The following is a 19043-nucleotide window of genomic DNA, read 5'->3' as shown; positions in this document are numbered from 1 at the left end:
GATGATGATGATGATTTGTATAGTGCCTTTCATCCAAAGATCACAAGGTGGTTCACAACATAAAAATACAAAATGAGAACACAAAACAAAAACAAAGCAATACCCCCCCCCTTATTTAATATCTATTCAGGGGCCTTTTTTTAAAAAAAATCCCGCAGATAATTACATGGGGAATGTTTCTTTATTGAAATATATGAGAATAATGCCAGTTTTATAAATGCCAAATCCTAATATTTTGCCAAGTATGAAAAATCAAACACTATCAACAGAGCACTGCCAGAAATCATAAGGGCAGGATAATCATCAGCAAAAGCTCAATTACTTTGTAGTATGTAATACTTTAAATTACCTGCATACACCACCCACCTCCATACCTGTGCGTAGTGGGTCAGGTCTGCACCATGTGAGACTCACTAGTCCAAATACAGTCATGTATGGTATCCCATCAGCAGCCCCAAAAATCTGTTTTTACTGCCTATTTGGGACTGCAAAAATTGGGGGGAGGGTTTCAAGCATGACTGCACTTCCAAACTGCATTCAACTAGGTGGACCAAAAATTACGCATACCTACATTAGGATCAAGTCGTATTGGAGGATTTAACAATATGTGTGATAATTCAGCAAAAAGTCTAAAATTAGACCTGTGATGAAATCCCAAACTACAATTCTGTGAATACTTAGTCATGACCAGTGCTACTTTCCAAGACAAAGAGGTGCCAGAACTCACCATGAACACCTCCCTCATTCTCTTAGAATGTCAGTGACACCCACCTGAGAGTTTCAGTGAGTTCAGCCCTGGTCATGATGGAGTTGAATAAAGTGGGCGGGAAATAGAGTGCATATAAATTGGTGAGTGGGGGACCCTTGACTTGTGAGCTAGAGATAGAGCCTAGGAGACAACCTTGCAGACACTAGTCCATTAGAGTGACTGGGACATTGTCCCACCAACCTCAATCTGCCTTCACCCAGCCTTCTCCTACCTGCCTTCTTATAACCAATCAGGGGGTGGCTCTGCCTGTCATTGGCTCTAGTGCCAACACCTACTGCTGGTCTCCTGGTCTCCCTGATTTCCTCCCAACCAGTCCCAATAGGCACTAAACACCACTGGGTGTAGAGGTACTTAGCCTGTACTTTGGCAAGAACCACATGTTTACTACCTTGGGTTCCCTCGTGGAAGAAAGGTGGGATGCAGATGCAAGGAGATAAAATAAGATGTATATGGTGATGTGCATGCAAAATTGCATCCCTGCCTTGTTCCAGATTAAACAATTAACCCAGGGCAGTATTGTCTACTTTGATTGGCAGTGGTTCCCCAGGGTCTCCAGGTCTTTTCCATCACCTGCTGCTGGAGACCTTTTAATGGCAGATGACCTGGGACCTTCCACATGATTCTTTTTTACTTCTAGCACTGGAAGCTCTTCTTCATTCACCCCATATACAACTGTGTTCCTTCATGGAACTCATTTATAAAGAATACAGGTCTTCCTATTGTCCATTGACTGGAGAGATTACAAACAGGTAGAATAACAGTTATGGCAGGGGAGGGGAATGTTTACAACGATATAGATAAAATATGTACATTTAGCCTTCATCCATTGCCAAAGCCCAGCCTAACTCCATTGTAGCTTAATAAGAAAATAAAAGTGCTGTACAAAATTAGCAACAAAGTCCTTCCAGAGGACGATTTAGGGCAGTGTGACCAGCTCCACTGCAATGGGTGCCAAGCCTAGAGGGCGCCGCAGGGCGTCACAACTAGGACATAGCGAACTGAGCAGAATGGAAGGTGATGGGTGGGGGTTGCTGAATGTTGGGCTCGCACAGGGTGCCACTGAAATTTGAAAGACCGAAGTTCACCCCTGGCCCTGCTTGCCTGGTGGCTCACAATCTCAATTAATGGCTAGATTGTTGCTTTGTTTTGTTTTTGCTTGTAGCCTTATGTGATAGCAAGAAATGACTATTAAAAGTATGGTTTCTTTCATGGAAATCTCTCTGTCATTCATATATGTGTGCGTGTTTATATATATATATGAAATCAAAAAATATGTTTAGGGGTACTCTCATTTTCTTACTCATATTGAAATACTACCCCTCAATGAGGCCAAACATTGATTCACAAAATGTTTAGGGGTAAGCGTACCCCAGCGTCCCCCCCCCCGAAAAAGCTGTATGTGTCATTGACATTATATATATATATATATATATTCTGCGACTTGATACAAAAAACAACAATAATCCCAAAACAGATTTATCAAGCCTGCTCTTAAAGGAAATTTTCTGTAGGTCTCCCCTGCTCATTCACTCCCCCTTTCTCTCTGCCTGTTCTTTCTGGATTAATTTTTAAAGTGCATGAACGAGTAGTCTGTTTTAGAGTTTTGTTTGTTGCTGCCTAGCTTCCACCACCACCCCACTCCCCACACAACACTTATGGCTCAAATCAGGGGACTAAGGAAGAACGGGCAGCCTTGAGAAAGTCCGCATAAAACCTTGCCTCCCCACCATCACTCTCTGGTCATATCTAAAAGGCTTTGGGGGATCTAGAGCCAGGAAAAGGACACTTATTGATACCAAGACCTTGGAGGCTGTGGGAGATTACCGTATTTTTCGCTCTATAAGACGCACCAGACCACAAGACGCAGCTAGTTTTTGGAGGAGGAAAACAAGAAAAAAAATATTCTGAATCTCAGAAGCCAGAACAGCAAGAGGTATCGCTGCGCAGTGAAAGCAGCAATCCCTCTTGCTGTTCTGGCTTCTGGGATAGCTGCGCAGCCTGCATTCTCTCCATAAGACGCACACACATTTCCCCTTACTTTTTAGGAGGGAAAAAGTGAGTCTTATAGAGCAAAAAATACGGTATATTTCCATGAGGCATCCCAAAGTGATTTACAATCTTTGACCTAAGCATGCAACAAAAGAAGCAGAAACCGCTTTTTCTCGGGCAAGCATCTGAACTGGTCCATCAGTAGCCTCCATTTCTGCATCCTGGCAGGATATGATGTACTTTAAACAGAATGGAGTTTTAGGTGATGTAAATTGTAGTGCAGAAGATACTGTCATCAAAATGCTGTTGTTACCACTACTGTAATAAATAATAATAATATAGCAAAACAACAACAACATCTTGCAAGGAGCTTAGTTTGGTACACGTGTTTCTCCTGGTTCTCATTTTATCTTCATAGCAACCTTGTGAGTTAGGTTCAGCTAAGAGACAGTGATGGGCCCAAGGTTGACCAGTGAGCTTCATGAACTAAATGTTTGTTGCTCTACCCACATACCCACTGGAAATTCATGATGGCACAAGCAATATGCATTCTATGCAGCTCTCCTTCCAAATGAGTTCGAGTGGTCAAATTTAAAGCAGCATTTTCATACTTATTTTAATAGGTCAGACACCCAGATCTGAAACACATGTCCTTGGAAGCAAATCAATAGGGCATAACTTTAAAGTAAAAGCAGGATCTGATGCAAAGCAACTCAGGCCAAGCTGCCAAGCCTTTAAGTTGCCCATCTGTGCATATTTTATATCATGATAGCTGAGCACAACTGGGTTGCTTTGAGAATAAACAAAATAAAGACTGATTTTCCCCCATATTGAAAAGTGCAATATGAATAAAAGATACAATAATAAAAATTGCATGGCTGCCTGATAAATATTAACTTAATATTAATTTACAAAATTAAGTAGGGTTGGGGAAATAATACTGGCTTCATTTTCCTGGATGGCATCTGCAATCATCCCTGCTTCAAATTCATAAGGTACTGACACACACACACATTTGAAAACAAACACACACACCAATAAAAACCAACAAACCAATGCCTCTGCCTTCACAAAGACACTTAGCATCCCCTTCCCCCTCCCCCTTTTGCAATGTGCTTCTCTGTTTTAAATTATAATTTGCAGGCAGCGAATACATTCGTGCATTCAAATTCAAGGCAAAGTTACATTGTGTGTTTCCCAGTTGTCAATTACAAACGGCTGGTCCAAGGAGGAGCTGAACCCTTCTTAAAGTCGCTGCATAGCCGACAGCATCTCTGAGGCTGCCTCTTAAACGGGGGAGGAGAGAGAGAGAGAGAGAGAGAGAGAGAGAGAGAGAGAGAGAGAGATTGTGCTCAAAGAAACATATGTCGTCCCAAGATTTATTTATTTTTTAAACCGAACGAAAGAAAAGGATCGCTTTGCACAATCTCATGTGAAATTGACTGTATTAGCTTAACTAGCCCTGCCTGGGAAAGGTAAATTTGCATCCCATGCTTTAAAAAAGAAAGGAAAAGAGGAGGCGGAAGAAGAAAAGCAAACAAATAAACCAGGAAGACTCCACTAGGATGACCCTAAGGAAACCGAGATCTACAACAACCTCTTTTAGCAGGAAGGCATTGCCCTGTCGAAAAAGGGTGTGAGACTCTCCTTTCTCTCCCTTCTCCAGCAAAGATGGAAGCCTTAGAAGGGCCTGTCAGCTGACTGGTATAGATACCAGCGTTTGCTATATATTAGCCTCAATATTGTCTGAGAGAGGAAATTGACAGATTTCTTAAACAAAACAACAACAACAAATTTCACATAGGATTGAAAGGGCGGCTGGGAATTTGAACACAAAAAAGCTGGCTCTTCTCTATTAAAGTCTAACCCTTTAACCCTAAATAATAATTAACAACAAGAAGAAATATTTTTAAAAGAGCAAGGCCGTAAAGCATATTGGAAGGGGGGGCGGGGACCGAGAAAGTTTATTTATTTTTATTTTTCTGTAAAGTTTCCCGGGTTTCTTTCTTTTTTTTTTGTTTTATCACCACACAAATAACGCAACTTCTTTTAACCTGTAAAAATGTTTTATTCAGACCTTTTGTGTGTGTTCGTCTGTACAACAATAAAATATTGCGTCAATATAAACCCCCCCTTGACTAAAAGTGGTTGACAAACAAACATCACAAGCGAATCGTTTTATGTTTACGCCTTCCTTCCCTGGACAGCCGCTTCGAGGATATATATATATATATAATTATTTTTCTGACTTTTTTTTAAAACATAATGAGGAATTTATTGAAAATAAATAATTGTCGGCAACTGCGATAGGGAATTTGGAATAAAATAGTTGAAAAAGCAACCTTTAATGAAAATAGCGTTTATTATACATCAGTTACTAAATGAATAATCTAAATGATCTTTTCCCCCCTTTTAAATTAATAACTTCCCAAAAACGTTTAGAATATACAAAACTGTACAGGTATTTTCTTTTTCTTTTTTCCTTAATATAAAGTTGGCAGAAAGCGGGGTCTTCATTGTTGGGATATTAAGCGCATATTCAGGCTTGCCAGAGAGAAAATATGGAAATGAACATTGTTTATGCTTGGAAAGAATTTGGATTGAAAACGGGGGCGGGAAATGGGGGGGGGGGAATCCTTTTCCATAATTAAACTGGCGTTGTTTTTGCATCATTCCAGAGCTGCAAATTTGCATCTAGGGCTCCTTTCATATTATATCGATAGGTGTGTCAGACAGAGTAGTGACGGATGGGTAGGCACAATACTCTGGATTTTTTTAGTAGTATAACTATATATATCTATATATACTTAGATGTCTGTAAAGGCACCTATACAAACAACTGCGGTGCCTCGTTGTGCCAGGTTTCTGTGTGTATTCGCTTAAGACGTGTATACGTGTAAAATATACACATTGTGGTCCTGCCTAGGTGTCCGTAGACAAACAATGGGCAATGCGTCTGTTTGTACAGCGTGTTTGTGTGTGCCTGCACACCCCTATAATGTGCGCCTTTGTAAACACACACGTCCACAAATGGAGGGGAGCTATATCCAATGACAGGAATGGAAGGGGAGGGAAGAATCTACAAGCAAAATAGCATTTTATTTGCTTTGGGGAAACTCTTTTTAAAAAATACAACTTAATAACAAAACGCTTTTGACCAGATCTGCAGCATATCAGTAAAAACCACAACCCAATTCCTTACTGCCTTTCCCCCTACCTCGACCCAACCACCTCCCATACCCATTATTAATTTCAACCCTTGCTGTTTTCCTTTTGACTTTTGATAAGAAACGCGGGCAAACCGATTTATTCCGAAGCTAAGCGTTGGACGGGAAACGGGTTTGACTACAAACCGTAGCTCCAGGGGCCGACCAGGATGGATCCAGTCGTGTGTGTGTATATAAATATATATATATAACATTGTCGAAGAGCTAGAGACCAGGGAAAGGTCGGCCTTTCAAACATATATAAGTTATTCTGGTGATGTTTCCATGTTCGATCTTTGTTTAGACAAGCCAAAATCAGGCACGGGGATGGATGGGGAAGGATATGGCGGGGGGGGGGGGCGAGTAGGAGTCTTCTTTTAGAGAATTTCCATGTTGACGTTATATAATTCTGAAAGTTATTTAAATATATCTGAAAGGGCGGGACAAAGAAGGGTTGAGAAAATCAGATTTTCTGACTAGTCATCTCTTGTTTCTGCCTTTGGGGCTTAGAAAAGAGGGGTTCCATATTCCACCCTCCTCTAATGGGGGCTGGGAAAATTAGAATACATTTCCCCCTGCCTCCTCCTCCCCCCCTTTACAGAAAATCAGTGACCTGCAGGGGGAGAGGGGGGGAGGAGCTGATCAATGGGGTTCCTCCAATTTTAGGTCACAAATGTTACCTACAGGTTGTAGTGTGACACCCCCGGCCTTCGGAAGGCCGCTATACAGAAAGTCTGGTTTAGGAACGAGCAAAGCCAAGTCCAGCCAAGCTAAAGCGAAAACAAAATATATATATACCCCAAAACCTGAAATACATCGGATCAGACCAAGGCGCTGAAAGGTTATTCATAGGCACGTTTTGTGTATATATCTATATGGAAAGAGAGAGACAATGCATTTGTTCTGTTGTCTTCGTATCGGAGATTTCTTTTTTTTTAAAGCCTTGATGTTTACCACAGAAAATCGGCGAGGGGGTGGGGAAGGTTGGATAGATAGACAAACAGAAGAAAAACAAGATAAGTATAGACATATAAATAAGTATATGTGCTGCCAGGAATGAGCAGCGGGGTGGAGGGGGGTAATGACGGTGGGGAGGAGGTATGTATTATAAACTATTCTTTTCATTTTCTTAATGTCGTGGCCGGGTTGATGTTGTCCTGAAGGGTTGATGAAGGTAAAGTTACTAATAATAATAATAATAATAATAATAATAATAATAATAATATCCTGGTTTGGGTGGGCAGGGTCGGGAGAAGAAGAAGAAAAAGAAGAACGCAAGAAAAAAGAGGGCGAGGAGGAGTGGGGGATGAATGTCACACCCATAGGATCCGCGCCGCTGCCCAGTTCCCGAGTGGGTCCTTCATAGTCAAAGATCGTGGCAGGAGGCGTCTGTTTTCACGCTGTGAGAGTAAACCTCGTGCGGCTGCGGCGGGTCCCCTGGCGGCGTCATCCTCTTCTCCTTTTGCCGTCTGTTGCAAAACCAAACCCTCACCACCTCCTTCTCCAGCTGGAGGCTGTCCGCCAAAGACGAGATCTCCTGGGCCGCCGGCTTGGGGCACTTCAAGAAATGCGTTTCCAGGACCCCTTTGACACTCACCTCGATGGAGGTCCGCTTCTTCCGCTTCCTGCCCTGAGCCGCGATCTTGTCGATGCTGGTGGGGCTCCCCGTCGAGGAGTCGGCCTCCTCCAGCCACTTGTTCAGCAGAGGCTTAAGCTTGCACATGTTCTTGAAGCTCAGCTGCAGAGCTTCGAACCGGCAGATGGTCGTCTGAGAGAAGACGTTCCCGTACAAAGTGCCCAGCGCCAAACCCACGTCCGCTTGCGTGAAGCCCAGCTTGATCCTCCTTTGTTTGAACTGCTTGGCGAACTGCTCCAGTTCGTCCGACGTCGGTGTCTCCTCGTCCGAGTGGTCCTGGCAGTGGTGCGAGCCCAGGTCGCCGTGGTCCGGGGTGTCCCTCAGCACCTGGTGCATGGCCTGCGGCGTGACCGAAGCCGGAGGGGGCGTCAGACCCCCGTGGTCCAACATCCCGCTGACCGTGAAGCCCGCTTGAGAGTAGACGTTCAAGGGAGGAGGCGGAGGCTGCCCGCTCGACGTGAGCGAGGAATTGTGAGCCGGGCTGGCCCCCCAGGCGCTGGGGTGGCTGGTGTGGTGGGGCGAGTGGTGGCTAACGTGAGGCGAGCGGTGGTGGATGATGGCCCCCAGCTGCAAGTCTTCCCTCCCTGGCTTCACGTCGGGCTGGTCCAGAGGGCTGGCGGTCAAGGTGGACGACCAAGGGCCTGCGTCGCTCAGGCTGGTCACCCAGTGGTGCCCCAGAGGGTGCCCATTGCTGGGGACCCCTTGCAAGTAGTCACTTTGGAGAAGTTTCTGGGGGTTCCGGAATGGGCTTCCTTGCTGCATCCCCGCCGATTCTGCGTGGACCAAAGAGCTGGAAGTGAGGATGCTGTAGGGATTCGACGCCGCAGTAGCCATGCTTGATGCTCAGGATTCCCCCTACTAGTTATAATGTGGCAAAGGGAGATGCGTTCAGCCTTTGACATCTACCCAGCCTAAAGGGAGCCAAATCAGCAACCGCATGCTGACGGGCAGCCCCGGCGGCCAATCCGAGAGCCTCTTCCCGCCGGGAAGTGGGCGCCGCAACCAATGAGGATTCGCCAAAGAGGCTGGCTTTGAGCCCGTCCAAAAGGGTGGGGGGGGGGATGGAGAGAGAGAAAGAGGGAGACGAAGAAGCTTGCAGGCGGAGAAGGGTTAAAACGAGGGAGTCTGGAAGCAGGAAGTGAATCAATCTTCAGGTTCCATTGGCTGCCGCGAGCGGGCTGCCCACGATTCACTGGGTTAACCCTTTCGCCGCTGCAGGACAATATCATTTATTTCAGCCCACCCACCTCCCCATCTGCCCCTCTGCCGCCGCTACTTCATTTTTTAGATCTTATTAGGAGAAGAAGAAAGGGAAAGAGGTGGGAGGAAGGGAAAGGAGGAGGCAAGGGAATGCGAGGGCATGGTTTAAATTTGTATTGATTAATTCCAGGTATAGACCCCTTTCCTGGAAAACTTGGGAGGGGGCAGGCAAAGGGAGGTTAAATACCCATCTTTAAGACGGACAACTTCTCCTTAACACAATCTATAGACGTCTCCCCACAATACCACCCCCCCCAATCCCTCTTAACATTTTGAAGTCAGTCTGAAAGCAACTGAGAGATTGAGGGGTTGGGGTAGCGGGGACAACAACAAAATAAACAAAACTGTCTCAAGTCAATCTCCCCGGCGCCTCAAAAGTTACACCTTGCCTAGGAAACTTCGTGTGTGAGAGAGGAAATATCAGGCGAACACTTACCCGGGACACATATTGCATACATGACACTGTTGTCATACTTTTGGGTATGTTGCATACTCATACACACAGAGAAAGAGAAATGAAACAGCTCTCTCTCGCGCGCGCGCGCTCTCTCTCTCTCTCTGTGTGTGTGTGTGTGTGTGTGTGTGTGAGAGAGAGAGAGAGAGAGAGAGAGAGAGAGAGAGAGAAAGAAAGAGAAGCTAGTTTTCAGAGATTCATTTGTTTCCTTTCCACTGAGCTGACTGGTTGGTAAATCAGCAGTTAACCCGCTGCCTGATTGAAATGCAAATCCTGCCTGCCATTCGCCTTAAGTTGGGTGGTGCAAAGTTTGCTTCTACAGTTGCCCTGGTCATCCCGACGCTTCGGCTGCCTCCTCTCCACCCCCCACCCCTCCCCAGCAATTGGGAAACCGCGCGCTCCCTAACAACAAGCTCTGCAACTTTCCAAGCCTCTCGGAGCCTGTGACAGAAAAGCACACAACTTGTGGTGGCGCGACAGGAGGAGAGACGCACGTCTTGCAGCCCCGGGTGCCAAGAAAACCCCTCTCCTCCTTCCTAGATACACTCAGGAGGTTATAGTGGCTTCGTTTCTCCACGCCTTTCCAAAATACAGAACACACACACACGCAAACTATGGCAAACGGTTTGAATAAATTAGAATTGTTTTCTGCTAACCCTAACCCTCCCTTACCTTTGACATAAAGCTGTAAGGTATTGCTGTCTGTTTTATAAGCTTATTCCTGAAAACGTGGCTTTAGGTAATAAGGAGGAATGTCAAAGCATAAGTAGGGGAAACAATGAGAAATAAGGGGGGGGGGTGGAAGGTTCCTGCTCTTTCTCCCCTTAATGTTCCTTTTCAGTCTATTATGTCAATAATAACAATGATAACAACAACAATAGCAACAATACAGTCTGTTGTGTGTTCCTCTTGCAAATGTTTTAGCTGGAGAGCAGAAATCGGAGCGTTTAGATTTTGTTGCAGTACTCCAGCTGAGAAAATTAAACCCTAGTACATTCGAAAAGAAAAGAAAAAGGATCTCCGAAGTTTTTTTTTTTAATGACCTTTCCGTGCATAATTTCGGAGGTAACCTAGCTGCATAATTATATTTGCACTTACAGAACGCTGCATCACAGTTCCCTTATTGGTTTGAAATTCCATTAAATATATTGCAGGAGCTCCTAGGTTAAGCTTGATTTAAATTTGCATACATTTTCATATATTTAGCAGAAATAAAAGAAGGGCTTGCAGCTACCCGAAAGTCATTAAGGCATTAAGTTCTCTAGGAAGACAGATCTGGAGAAAAATTCAAGAAAATGAAAATATCGCCCTAAACAAGGTGAGCTTTTTTCCCCTTCCACATCTCTCTCTCTCTCTCTCTATCCTATCCTTCTCTCCCTCCCTCCCTCTCTCTCATTTGAGCTGCACCTTTTCCTTTTTAAAAATATAGGATAAAACAGCTATTGGTCATTTTTCAGCAGTTTCCAAGTCTAGATCAATGGATAGGAAATCTGAATGCAAGATTTGTTCGCTTTCATACTTTTTTTGGTTAAAGTTTGAAATAAAAGTTGCATAGGTTTAAATATATTGAGGAAGTTGGGAAACTTCCATTTTTATTTTTATTTTAAAAAAAACATTTTCCTGATTGCTGGGAGGGGGTACTGGGAGACGGTACTGTGGTGAAGAGGCTCTGCCGTTTTGGTTTCGACAGTCTTTTCTTCTTCTTCTTCTTTGAAGCGTGGAAGCAATTTTTGGGGAAAGTACAGTTACTGGCAATTGAGGGTCCACTTATTTCCTCGCGTGGTAGACTGTGGTCTTTGCTGGATCCGTAAAATAATCTGTAAGAAATGGCGTGTGTATGTGTGTGTAGCTGTAAAAGCAAGACTATTCTCCCCATTGGGGTGGGAGAATAATTTGAAAAGACAGAAAGGGCCAGATTTTTTGCGCGCGCGGGGGCGGCGGCGGGGCGGGCGGGGGGAGAATCTTTAGCAAGGCAGGAATGAAACCCAGCCAGCCTAATACCATATTGAAAAACGGATCCACTCTATTTCTGATGGTCTATTTAGAAAGCTAAATAAGTGAAACTGGAACCTAACCTAACCAAACACAAAACAACCTTCGCCCTCTCTTTTGTACGATTTTTAAATCAACTTTCATCGTTTTAGGGTGCCTTTACAAGAAGAGGAGGGAATCGTAAAGCAGTTAGCTATTACCAACACCGATCCCCAACACAGTTAAGCAGCACTGTTGCAAACTGAGGATGATGTCCGCTGCAACACTAAGGGAGTAAATGTAACCGAACACAATAGAGGAGACGGATAGAGAGACAGAGACAGAGACACACACACACACACAGAGAGAGAGAGAGACTACACGTGATTGTTCTGTTAGGCTGCAAGCTTGCTTGGGAGAAAAAGCAGTATTGAACACCGCAGGGATTTACTTCTGAGTAAGCGCGCCTAGGATAGACTAGTTTCTCTTCCACCACCACCCATACCAATTGACTTGGAAGGTCAATCCTTTGACAGCAGGCGCGCGGGGGTGGGGGGCCCTGCTCTTTACTCCCAAACCAACTCATTTTAAGGATGCTGGAGAGGTCTAAGTGAGGCAACCAGGAAACCCACTAGAAGCTTTTACCTCCTTGACATGTTTGGGGATCGCCGGGCTGAGGGAGGAGGAGGAGGGATCGATTATCTTTTTCTTCCCTCCTCACTCGAACTTCCAAATGAACTTGGCTAGGAGCGCACTTTCTGACCAAGCTTTAAGAGTGCGGAGAGAAAACCTCCCAGAAACAGGCCTGGTGAAATCAAGCTCAGAAAATGGCTTTGTTTAGACCAATATAACAAATAATGTTAAAAAATCAAAATGTGCCGGCATCATACAGTATCATGTTCTGCCTCAGATTAATGGGAAGATATCCTTTGGTTTCTCTCTCTCTCTCTCCCCACCCCCCCTCCGCCTCCACACTTTCTCTTTCTGGAGTGTTTTTTATCCGCTTGGAGTTGCACCCCTCCCCTCCCCTCTCGCTTTTGCCTCCTAATCTGCTTGAGAGGGTTTCTTTAGCGCTTTCCTGTCAGTCTAACTTCCCGAGTGTAACAGATGCTGCTCTCAGGCGCTCCTTTCTGCTGCTCGGCTCTATTCAGCTCCGCATATTTCTCCCCATGATCCAGGTTTCCATAGAGAGAAGCATAAAGGCGAGAGCGGAGCCGCAAATCCATCGCCCCATGCAGAATAAAAGGACCTCATTCAATAGACCCGACCCCGTCTGAACATGAGAGAATTTTACTTTTTAAGGACACGCAGAGTAACTGTTGCAAGAATTTGTCACTTATTTTTCCCCTCCCCCCCATAGACTCCAGAGAGAGCGAGAGAGAGAGAGAGACCTTTTTTTAAAAAAGGAGGAATGAAAAGGAATCAAATCTGTGTTGCTGATGTTATTATTGCCATCATAATTGTTAATACGAACGTTGTCTTCTTTTTAAAGCCCGTTGGGCTTCTCGGACTCCCCCCACCCCCCCACACCGCGGCCCACCGCCAACCAGAAATAACTTTATTTTCATATCTAATCCCTCACCCCCTCCCCCTCCCCCACCCAACCCCGCTTCGGTCACTTCATGGCAGGGATAAAGCCCGAGTAAGAATAGCTCTAGGGAAAAAAGAAGAAAGAAATATCCCATCTTGTTGGGAGGCAAAAGAGAAGTTGCTATAGAAGAGAGCGAACCAGCGAGAGAGAGAGAGAGAGAGAGAGAGAGAGAGAGAGAGAGAGAGCCGGTTTCTGTTTGTTTATATGATTATTTGTTTGTTTGTGTTGAAAGTGAAGAGGTGTCTGTAAAATAAAGTCCTCTTCTGGCTCCCTCTCGCTCACTCCAAACACACACACACACACTTGACAGTCCAAGTTAAACAAACAAACAAACAAACAAATTCTCAGCTCGCACTGTTGCTGGGACACCCCCCCCCCCCGCCTTAAGCACACACTTCCGTCTTGCTTTTTAAAGGTGCGTAATATTCTTGCTTGGGGAAAGGAGTATATCGGATTGGAAGACAAGTTGCCAGCTAGCGAGGCGGTCACGAAGCTTGATCGCGCAATTCCACTGAATTCAGCGGGCCTCACTCCCAGGTTAAGTGTCTTTAGGATTGCTGCGTAAAACTTGCGGTCCTGAGCATGCTTACTTCTCAGACTTACTTCTGAGTAAATCCGAATAGGCTGGAACTGAGGTTTCCATTCTTTTCCGTCCCTCACCTCTCCTGGAGGTGTGTATGACTTTTAGAACGCGATCCTATGCACATTTACTTGAAAGGAGCAGTCTAAAGGGATCTTGATCATATTGTAGATGGGTGCCCAGCGATGGAGGTTTAACATGCGGATTTTTATCAGATAGGAAATCCCTTATTGTTACTACTGTGAGCGAGTGTCTGCGGGGGGTGTCTGCGTGCGCGTGTGTGAGTTATATATTTACTGCAAATCACCGGAGGCGGTTCATAATGCAAAAAACAATTCCTCGCAGTCTTAAGGCTGCAATCCTCTGCGTCTTTACTCCAGAGTAAGGCCTGTTGTGTTACACACTCTTACCCGGGGTGTGTTTAGGATTGCAGCCGTTGAACTTGTGTGATCGATGACCCCAGAGGCGCTCGCTCTCATGCTGTGTTTTTCTCTCCTGCGGAAGAGAGACAGATACTGAGAGTAACAGATTGCAATATAATTATAAAGCCACACAATTGTGGGAGATATCATCTCTCTCGAGTCCCTCGAACCCCTCTCCCTCTCTCTTCCTAAGGAGGTGGGACACACGCACAGACGACCCTCGCCGCCTCTCTCTCTCTCTCTCTCTCTCTCCCCCCCCCCCCCCAATACCCCTTCCTTGCAAATGCTGAGATTTTGGTGGTGGTATTTAGTTGCAACTTTTCCAGATACTACTCAATTCCAAGAGCGGAGGCGCGGGATGTTGTTGAGGGCGGAGGGGAAGGGGGTCCCCCCCCCCCACTTCCAAGGGTGCAGTTTTGACTGTGCTTAATACAGCATGAAGCTGCGAGCGGTAGGCAGCGAGGCGAGGTCGCGACCTCTATAAAGAAAATTTCACCTTTTCGCCCAAGTTCGCTTTAGAGGCAAGGCTGGGACTTGTGAAGAGACGCTTGGTGGGAAACAAGTGTGTGATTTTCTGTGTGTGTGTGTGTGTGTGTGTGTGTGTGAATGTGAGTGTGTTTGAGAGACAGAACTCACCGGGAAAATAAGAGCATGGAAAAGGGACAGCCAAAAGGAGGCTGGGGAAGGAGCCTGCGAGAAAGAGTGAGAGTGTTTAACTGTTTCTTAAACAGGGGAGAGAGGTTTGTTTTTGTTTTTTTGTTGTCCCGCACTTTCCACAGGGCTAGAAAGGTTAGCCACGCTCCAACCCCGGTAGAGTTGGGGGGGGGGGGGAGAAAGAGAGAGAAGAGAGAGAAAAGGAGAAGAAGAATTGGAGGTGCATTAGAGAAAGATATTAGCCAATTAGCAAAAAATTGCTTTCTTCCCCTCCTTTCTCTCCCCCCCATATTATTTAGCCTCTGCTGTTTTGGGGGCGGGAGGGGGGAAGAGGCACCTTGCATTTTACTCCTCTAGACTCAGATGCAGCAGCGGAGGAAGAGCAGGGGGCGGCGGAGAAGGGAAGGTAGAGTGTGGGGCAACGCGTTCAAAGAAAGATTAACCCCTTCCAGGAATCTTTGGCAATATCCCTCCCCCCCCCCACTTCCCACTGGCGACAGAAGAGGCAAAGTATATTTCTGGGTGGGCGAGTTTTGTCACAGGTGTAAAGAGCTCCGAAGGAAAAATAGCAGTGGATGTTAATTATACAAGTCCAACAATGTGTTGGGGTGAGCAAGCGTGTGGGGGGGGGGAGGGGAGGGGTCGAGCTTCTTGTTTGGGGGGCGCTTGTCCCTCCCAATCACTTCTAACCTCGATGGCGTTTGGTTGTATGCCCAGACATGAGCTGATTCTGCGTTCGGGATACTGGAAGAGGGAGTCATCATTTTGATATTATTGTTATTGTTGCTATAGTGGCTGTTGTTGTATCTCCTCACCTTGGCAGAAGATACTGCAAGGTAAATAAGATAGAATCTAATCTGCTCACCGCCCGCCCTAAAATTCCGCCCTCAACCCGCCAGTTTATTTCTGCCCCACCTCATTGCGCGCGCGCGCGCACAGACACACACACACACGTACTGCAAAACGAGTTTGCTTCCACTTGGTTCATCTCCCGTGTGTACCTATCTGTGTTCCCACCTGAAAAGTTTGGATGTTGCTGTGTACTTTAGGAGAGGCGCGGAGGTTGTGGTTTGTTTTCAAATGGGACTTGCTCTAGCGGATTTAATTCGTTGGCTGGGGGATTTATTTATTTATTTCACCCTGAAAATGGGGGGTGCATGTGTGTAGTCCGAAGGATCATTCGCGTGTATGAGCGAATTGGAGAGAGGGGTGGCTTCCACAAACAGTTCGATTTGGTCGCTCATTGAATCGGATGCTGTTAATTTCCTCGCTTGACCAGCTTTAGAAACCCAAGTTCGTTCGTTCTTTCTTCAACACATTTTACCAGCCTCTTCAGTGTATAATTAAATAAATAAATACTTTAAAATAAAAATAAAAATAGGGAGGTTGGGGGAAAGCTACTTTATAAGGTCATAGATGAATTCCAACAATCGACCAGCCTTAGTCCTGGTTTTTTCCTTAACATCCAAGTTCAGAAGCATCTGGTCGTGGGAACTGGACAGCCGTCTGAAACATTTCAGGGGTCCACAGCTGAGCCCTTGGACGGTAAATTGTGTTTAGAAGAATTCAGCTCCTGTCCCCCGTATCCATCTCTAGGTATTACTAAAATGTTACTGAACTACAACTTATTTCTAGTGCAATTTGCTTTCTAATATGTACACGGAGTAAGTTGCATTTGTAAAAGCGCTCAGGAAGTGACTACTGTAGTCAGAGTTGGTTCTTCAGTGTAGCCTTGCCAGGATTTTTTTTTTTTAAAAAAAGAGGCAAAAAATAATTCCCATCTCCCCGAAAGGGGTGACTTCGGGGCCCCTCGTCTTCAGCTGTGTCGCACTCAAGTCCGCAGTACCCTTCGTCATGTTCAGAATTATGGACTTAGTCCTGAATAAGGGTACAGAGGCTGCAGAACATTAGTAGACCCCGGATTTATATCCATAAAGGGACTCGTTTACCAACATGGTTTCTAAAAATCTCCCCTTTGGGTACCTTAACAAATTAGCAACAACAACGACAACAACAGTGTGCGTAAAATAGAGGAAGAAGTGTGTCTGTCATGCATACGAATTATACCTTCCAAATACATAGTCTCAGAAAATAGTGATATATTGGTTCCAATGAAAGTAGCTTCCATGTAAATGACTAATTTCTAAAGAGTAGATTTACATCTATTCGGAGGTACTGTAAATCTCGCAGTATTCTGTAGGGTGTGTGCGTTCAAGAATTGTGTTTAGGATTGGAGCCTTGTTGAGCTAACACAACCTCCTCTTTACTTAAGGGAAATGTTTAAGCTTTTCTCCCCGCCCCTGTGTTGAGTTTTAAAAAATAAATAATCCTACAATTGCAATAGGGAGAGACTATGTGTATGAACCAAAAGGGGAGGAGAAGCGGGGCGCGCGCGCGCAGGGGGGGGGGGATTTTCTCGAGCACAAATCAAGACAATGGATCTTCTGCGCTGGAAGAGACGGCAGATCGCAAACAAAAGCTTGATGAACGGAACAGACAAAAACGCAAAGTTCCATTCAGGGCTCCCCTTTTGCCATGTTGTCTCACAGTTTGGAAGATAGCAGCTCTCCACATTAATGGTCCTCTTTGAATGGGCGGGGCCTGAGCGTTCCACCAATTTAGGCCTCCTGCCAGGATGTGATATGGCTCCACCTTCCTCAAGGTGGTTCTACTTTTAAATATTTTCCACCCTGTCACCATGAGGACTAGCGACTTCTTTTCGTAAAATATAAAATCGCTGTTCCTTGTTCTCGCGAGACTGTGTGTTTTAATTCGAAGAGGGTGTTCCGTGTACTTTTGTGCGAGCTGTAAAAAAAAAAGGGGGTCTGTATCCGTTTGTCAGTGGCAATTGGATGGCATCTGTCTGGCTCAATGGACAATGGAAGAGTGCGCCTTCGTGGGTGAAATCAGATCGTTGGAGAGTTACACCAGATTCAGTAGCAGTCATTCTCATTAGTAGATGGTGGCGGAGTGGGACGACTGTCTCCTTCACATTGAAGTTGTTGGCTGCCTGGCTGGTCCCTGAACAGGATGATCGATTAGATCCGATCGAGCAGGGCTTCACCACAACCACTAGCATTCAGTATACAACGCACATCGCGAGAGTTTTCACTTAAGTTCGTCTCACTGGTGGGGCTTGGAATTGCGGCGCCAAAGCACCCACCAGTCCATTTAAGTCCAACCTATTTTTAATTTTATTTTATTGAAAGAGGGGGAGAGTAGGGCATCAGCGAAGCCACTAATGAGAAAGAGAAGTTTTTGCCACGGGTGGGCAAAAGAACTGTCTTTCCTTGCCTCAAAATCAACTAGCCACTTTACCTAGGCTGGGGACAACATGATGGGCTTTTTTTTCTTGAGAGACATGACCGACACCTCTAACCATCTGCCAAAGCTCGTCACCTTCCGCACTCTCTACTAAACCCTTCCTTCCCTCCAGGGACATGACTTGCTTCTTTCTTTTGCTTTTCCTGCTGTGGATCTGCTCCTTTCCTTCTGCAGGTGTTTTTCTAGATACAAGGGATATTCAAACTCTCCTTAAAATCTAGAACCTGGTGTCATTTTCCAGTCCGCTCCCACCCCACTCCAATCCAAGTGACGGTGTGCTCTTTTCATACCCACCGAAAAGCAAAATTGGGGGGGAGGGGCAAGAAAGAAAGGGGTGGATGTAGTTTGTATGCTTCACCTCTCGATAGCACTTACCTGGTGTCCTGGACCGGGCGCTCACTAGTCTCTCTTCCCTTCCCCCCAAACACACTTTCTTTCGCCGTTGACTGTTGCCCTCGTGATTTGTAGTAAACTCCTGTTAGGAAGCCAGTTTAGCCCTTGAGCGGTTATGGTAGCTCGCTACACCTGCGGAGATCTCGCTAGTCTGTCTCTTTGCCATCAAATATCTGTTGTCTTAAACTGTAGCATCCGAATATACATGTATTCTCTCTCTCTCGCGTGTGTGTGTAAAAAGAAGACTCGACGAGTATCTATCTATCTATCATCTATTTTCGAACCTCATGTCATTGTACGCATAATTTAACAATACAACGATCCTTGCATGCTTATCGTGCCGCATCTAGAAGCCCGAACGTGTTCCATATTCTTATACAGGTTTTTGGGGGGGATGGCATTCCTGGATTGCACGGACAGGCAGCCCTAGAGAAAGGTGGAAATATTTCAGATCAAAAAGGGTGTTAGAGGAAACTAATGGTAAAAGGGAAGGCATGACGCACCCCCCACCTTTTACAAGAGCACACACTTAAAGAGCGATCCTAAACATGCTTGCTCAGAAGAAAGGGTCTCTAAATTCACGGGGTTGGCCGTCCTAACAGGGCTTTCCTATACAATGTATAGGATACTTCACCTACTCATAAAATATATCTAAGAAGTGACTCCAGCTGATTTCATTGACATTTTCTCCCAGCTGGGCGTTTATAGGATTGGAGCCTAGGATGCCTAAGTCAATTTTAGATGCAATCTTACGCCCACTTACTTGGCAGTCAACCTCAGTGGGATTCAGCGCG

The 19043-nt window shown here is 45.4% G+C and overlaps 1 protein-coding gene and 2 long non-coding RNA genes across 3 annotated transcripts in view; 1 reads left to right on the top strand and 2 right to left on the bottom strand.

Moving 5' to 3' along the window:
• Positions 1-2857: 2857 nt before the first annotated feature.
• On the bottom strand, positions 2858-8487 carry POU3F4 (POU class 3 homeobox 4). The gene has a single exon (XM_080991305.1). It carries the CDS (start codon positions 8432-8434, stop codon positions 7331-7333), a length of 1104 nt encoding a protein of 367 aa, XP_080847431.1. The 5' UTR covers positions 8435-8487; the 3' UTR covers positions 2858-7330.
• A 2015-nt stretch (positions 8488-10502) lies between these two features.
• Positions 10503-19043, top strand: part of LOC308468870 — a 94201-nt gene continuing 85660 nt past the window's right edge. The window contains exon 1 of the long non-coding RNA XR_013981911.1: positions 10503-10632. This is a non-coding gene — a long non-coding RNA (uncharacterized lncRNA). The remainder of the gene's footprint in view (positions 10633-19043) is intronic.
• On the bottom strand, positions 13777-18745 carry LOC308468887. The gene is made up of 2 exons (XR_013981935.1): positions 18232-18745; positions 13777-13951 (listed from the first exon to the last, which is right to left on the bottom strand). It is a non-coding gene; the product is annotated as an uncharacterized lncRNA (long non-coding RNA).

This window comes from Podarcis pityusensis, assembly GCF_964106645.2.
Source record: "Podarcis pityusensis genome assembly, chromosome: Z".
Classification (NCBI taxonomy): domain Eukaryota; kingdom Metazoa; phylum Chordata; class Lepidosauria; order Squamata; family Lacertidae; genus Podarcis; species Podarcis pityusensis.
The sequence above is the reverse complement of the archived record's forward strand: the minus strand, read 5'-3'. Positions and strand labels throughout refer to the sequence as shown.

Excerpts from the sequence above, each read along its gene's own strand:
- POU3F4 (XM_080991305.1), bottom strand. The coding sequence starts at position 8,434 with ATGGCTACTGCGGCGTCGAATCCCTACAGCATCCTCACTTCCAGCTCT.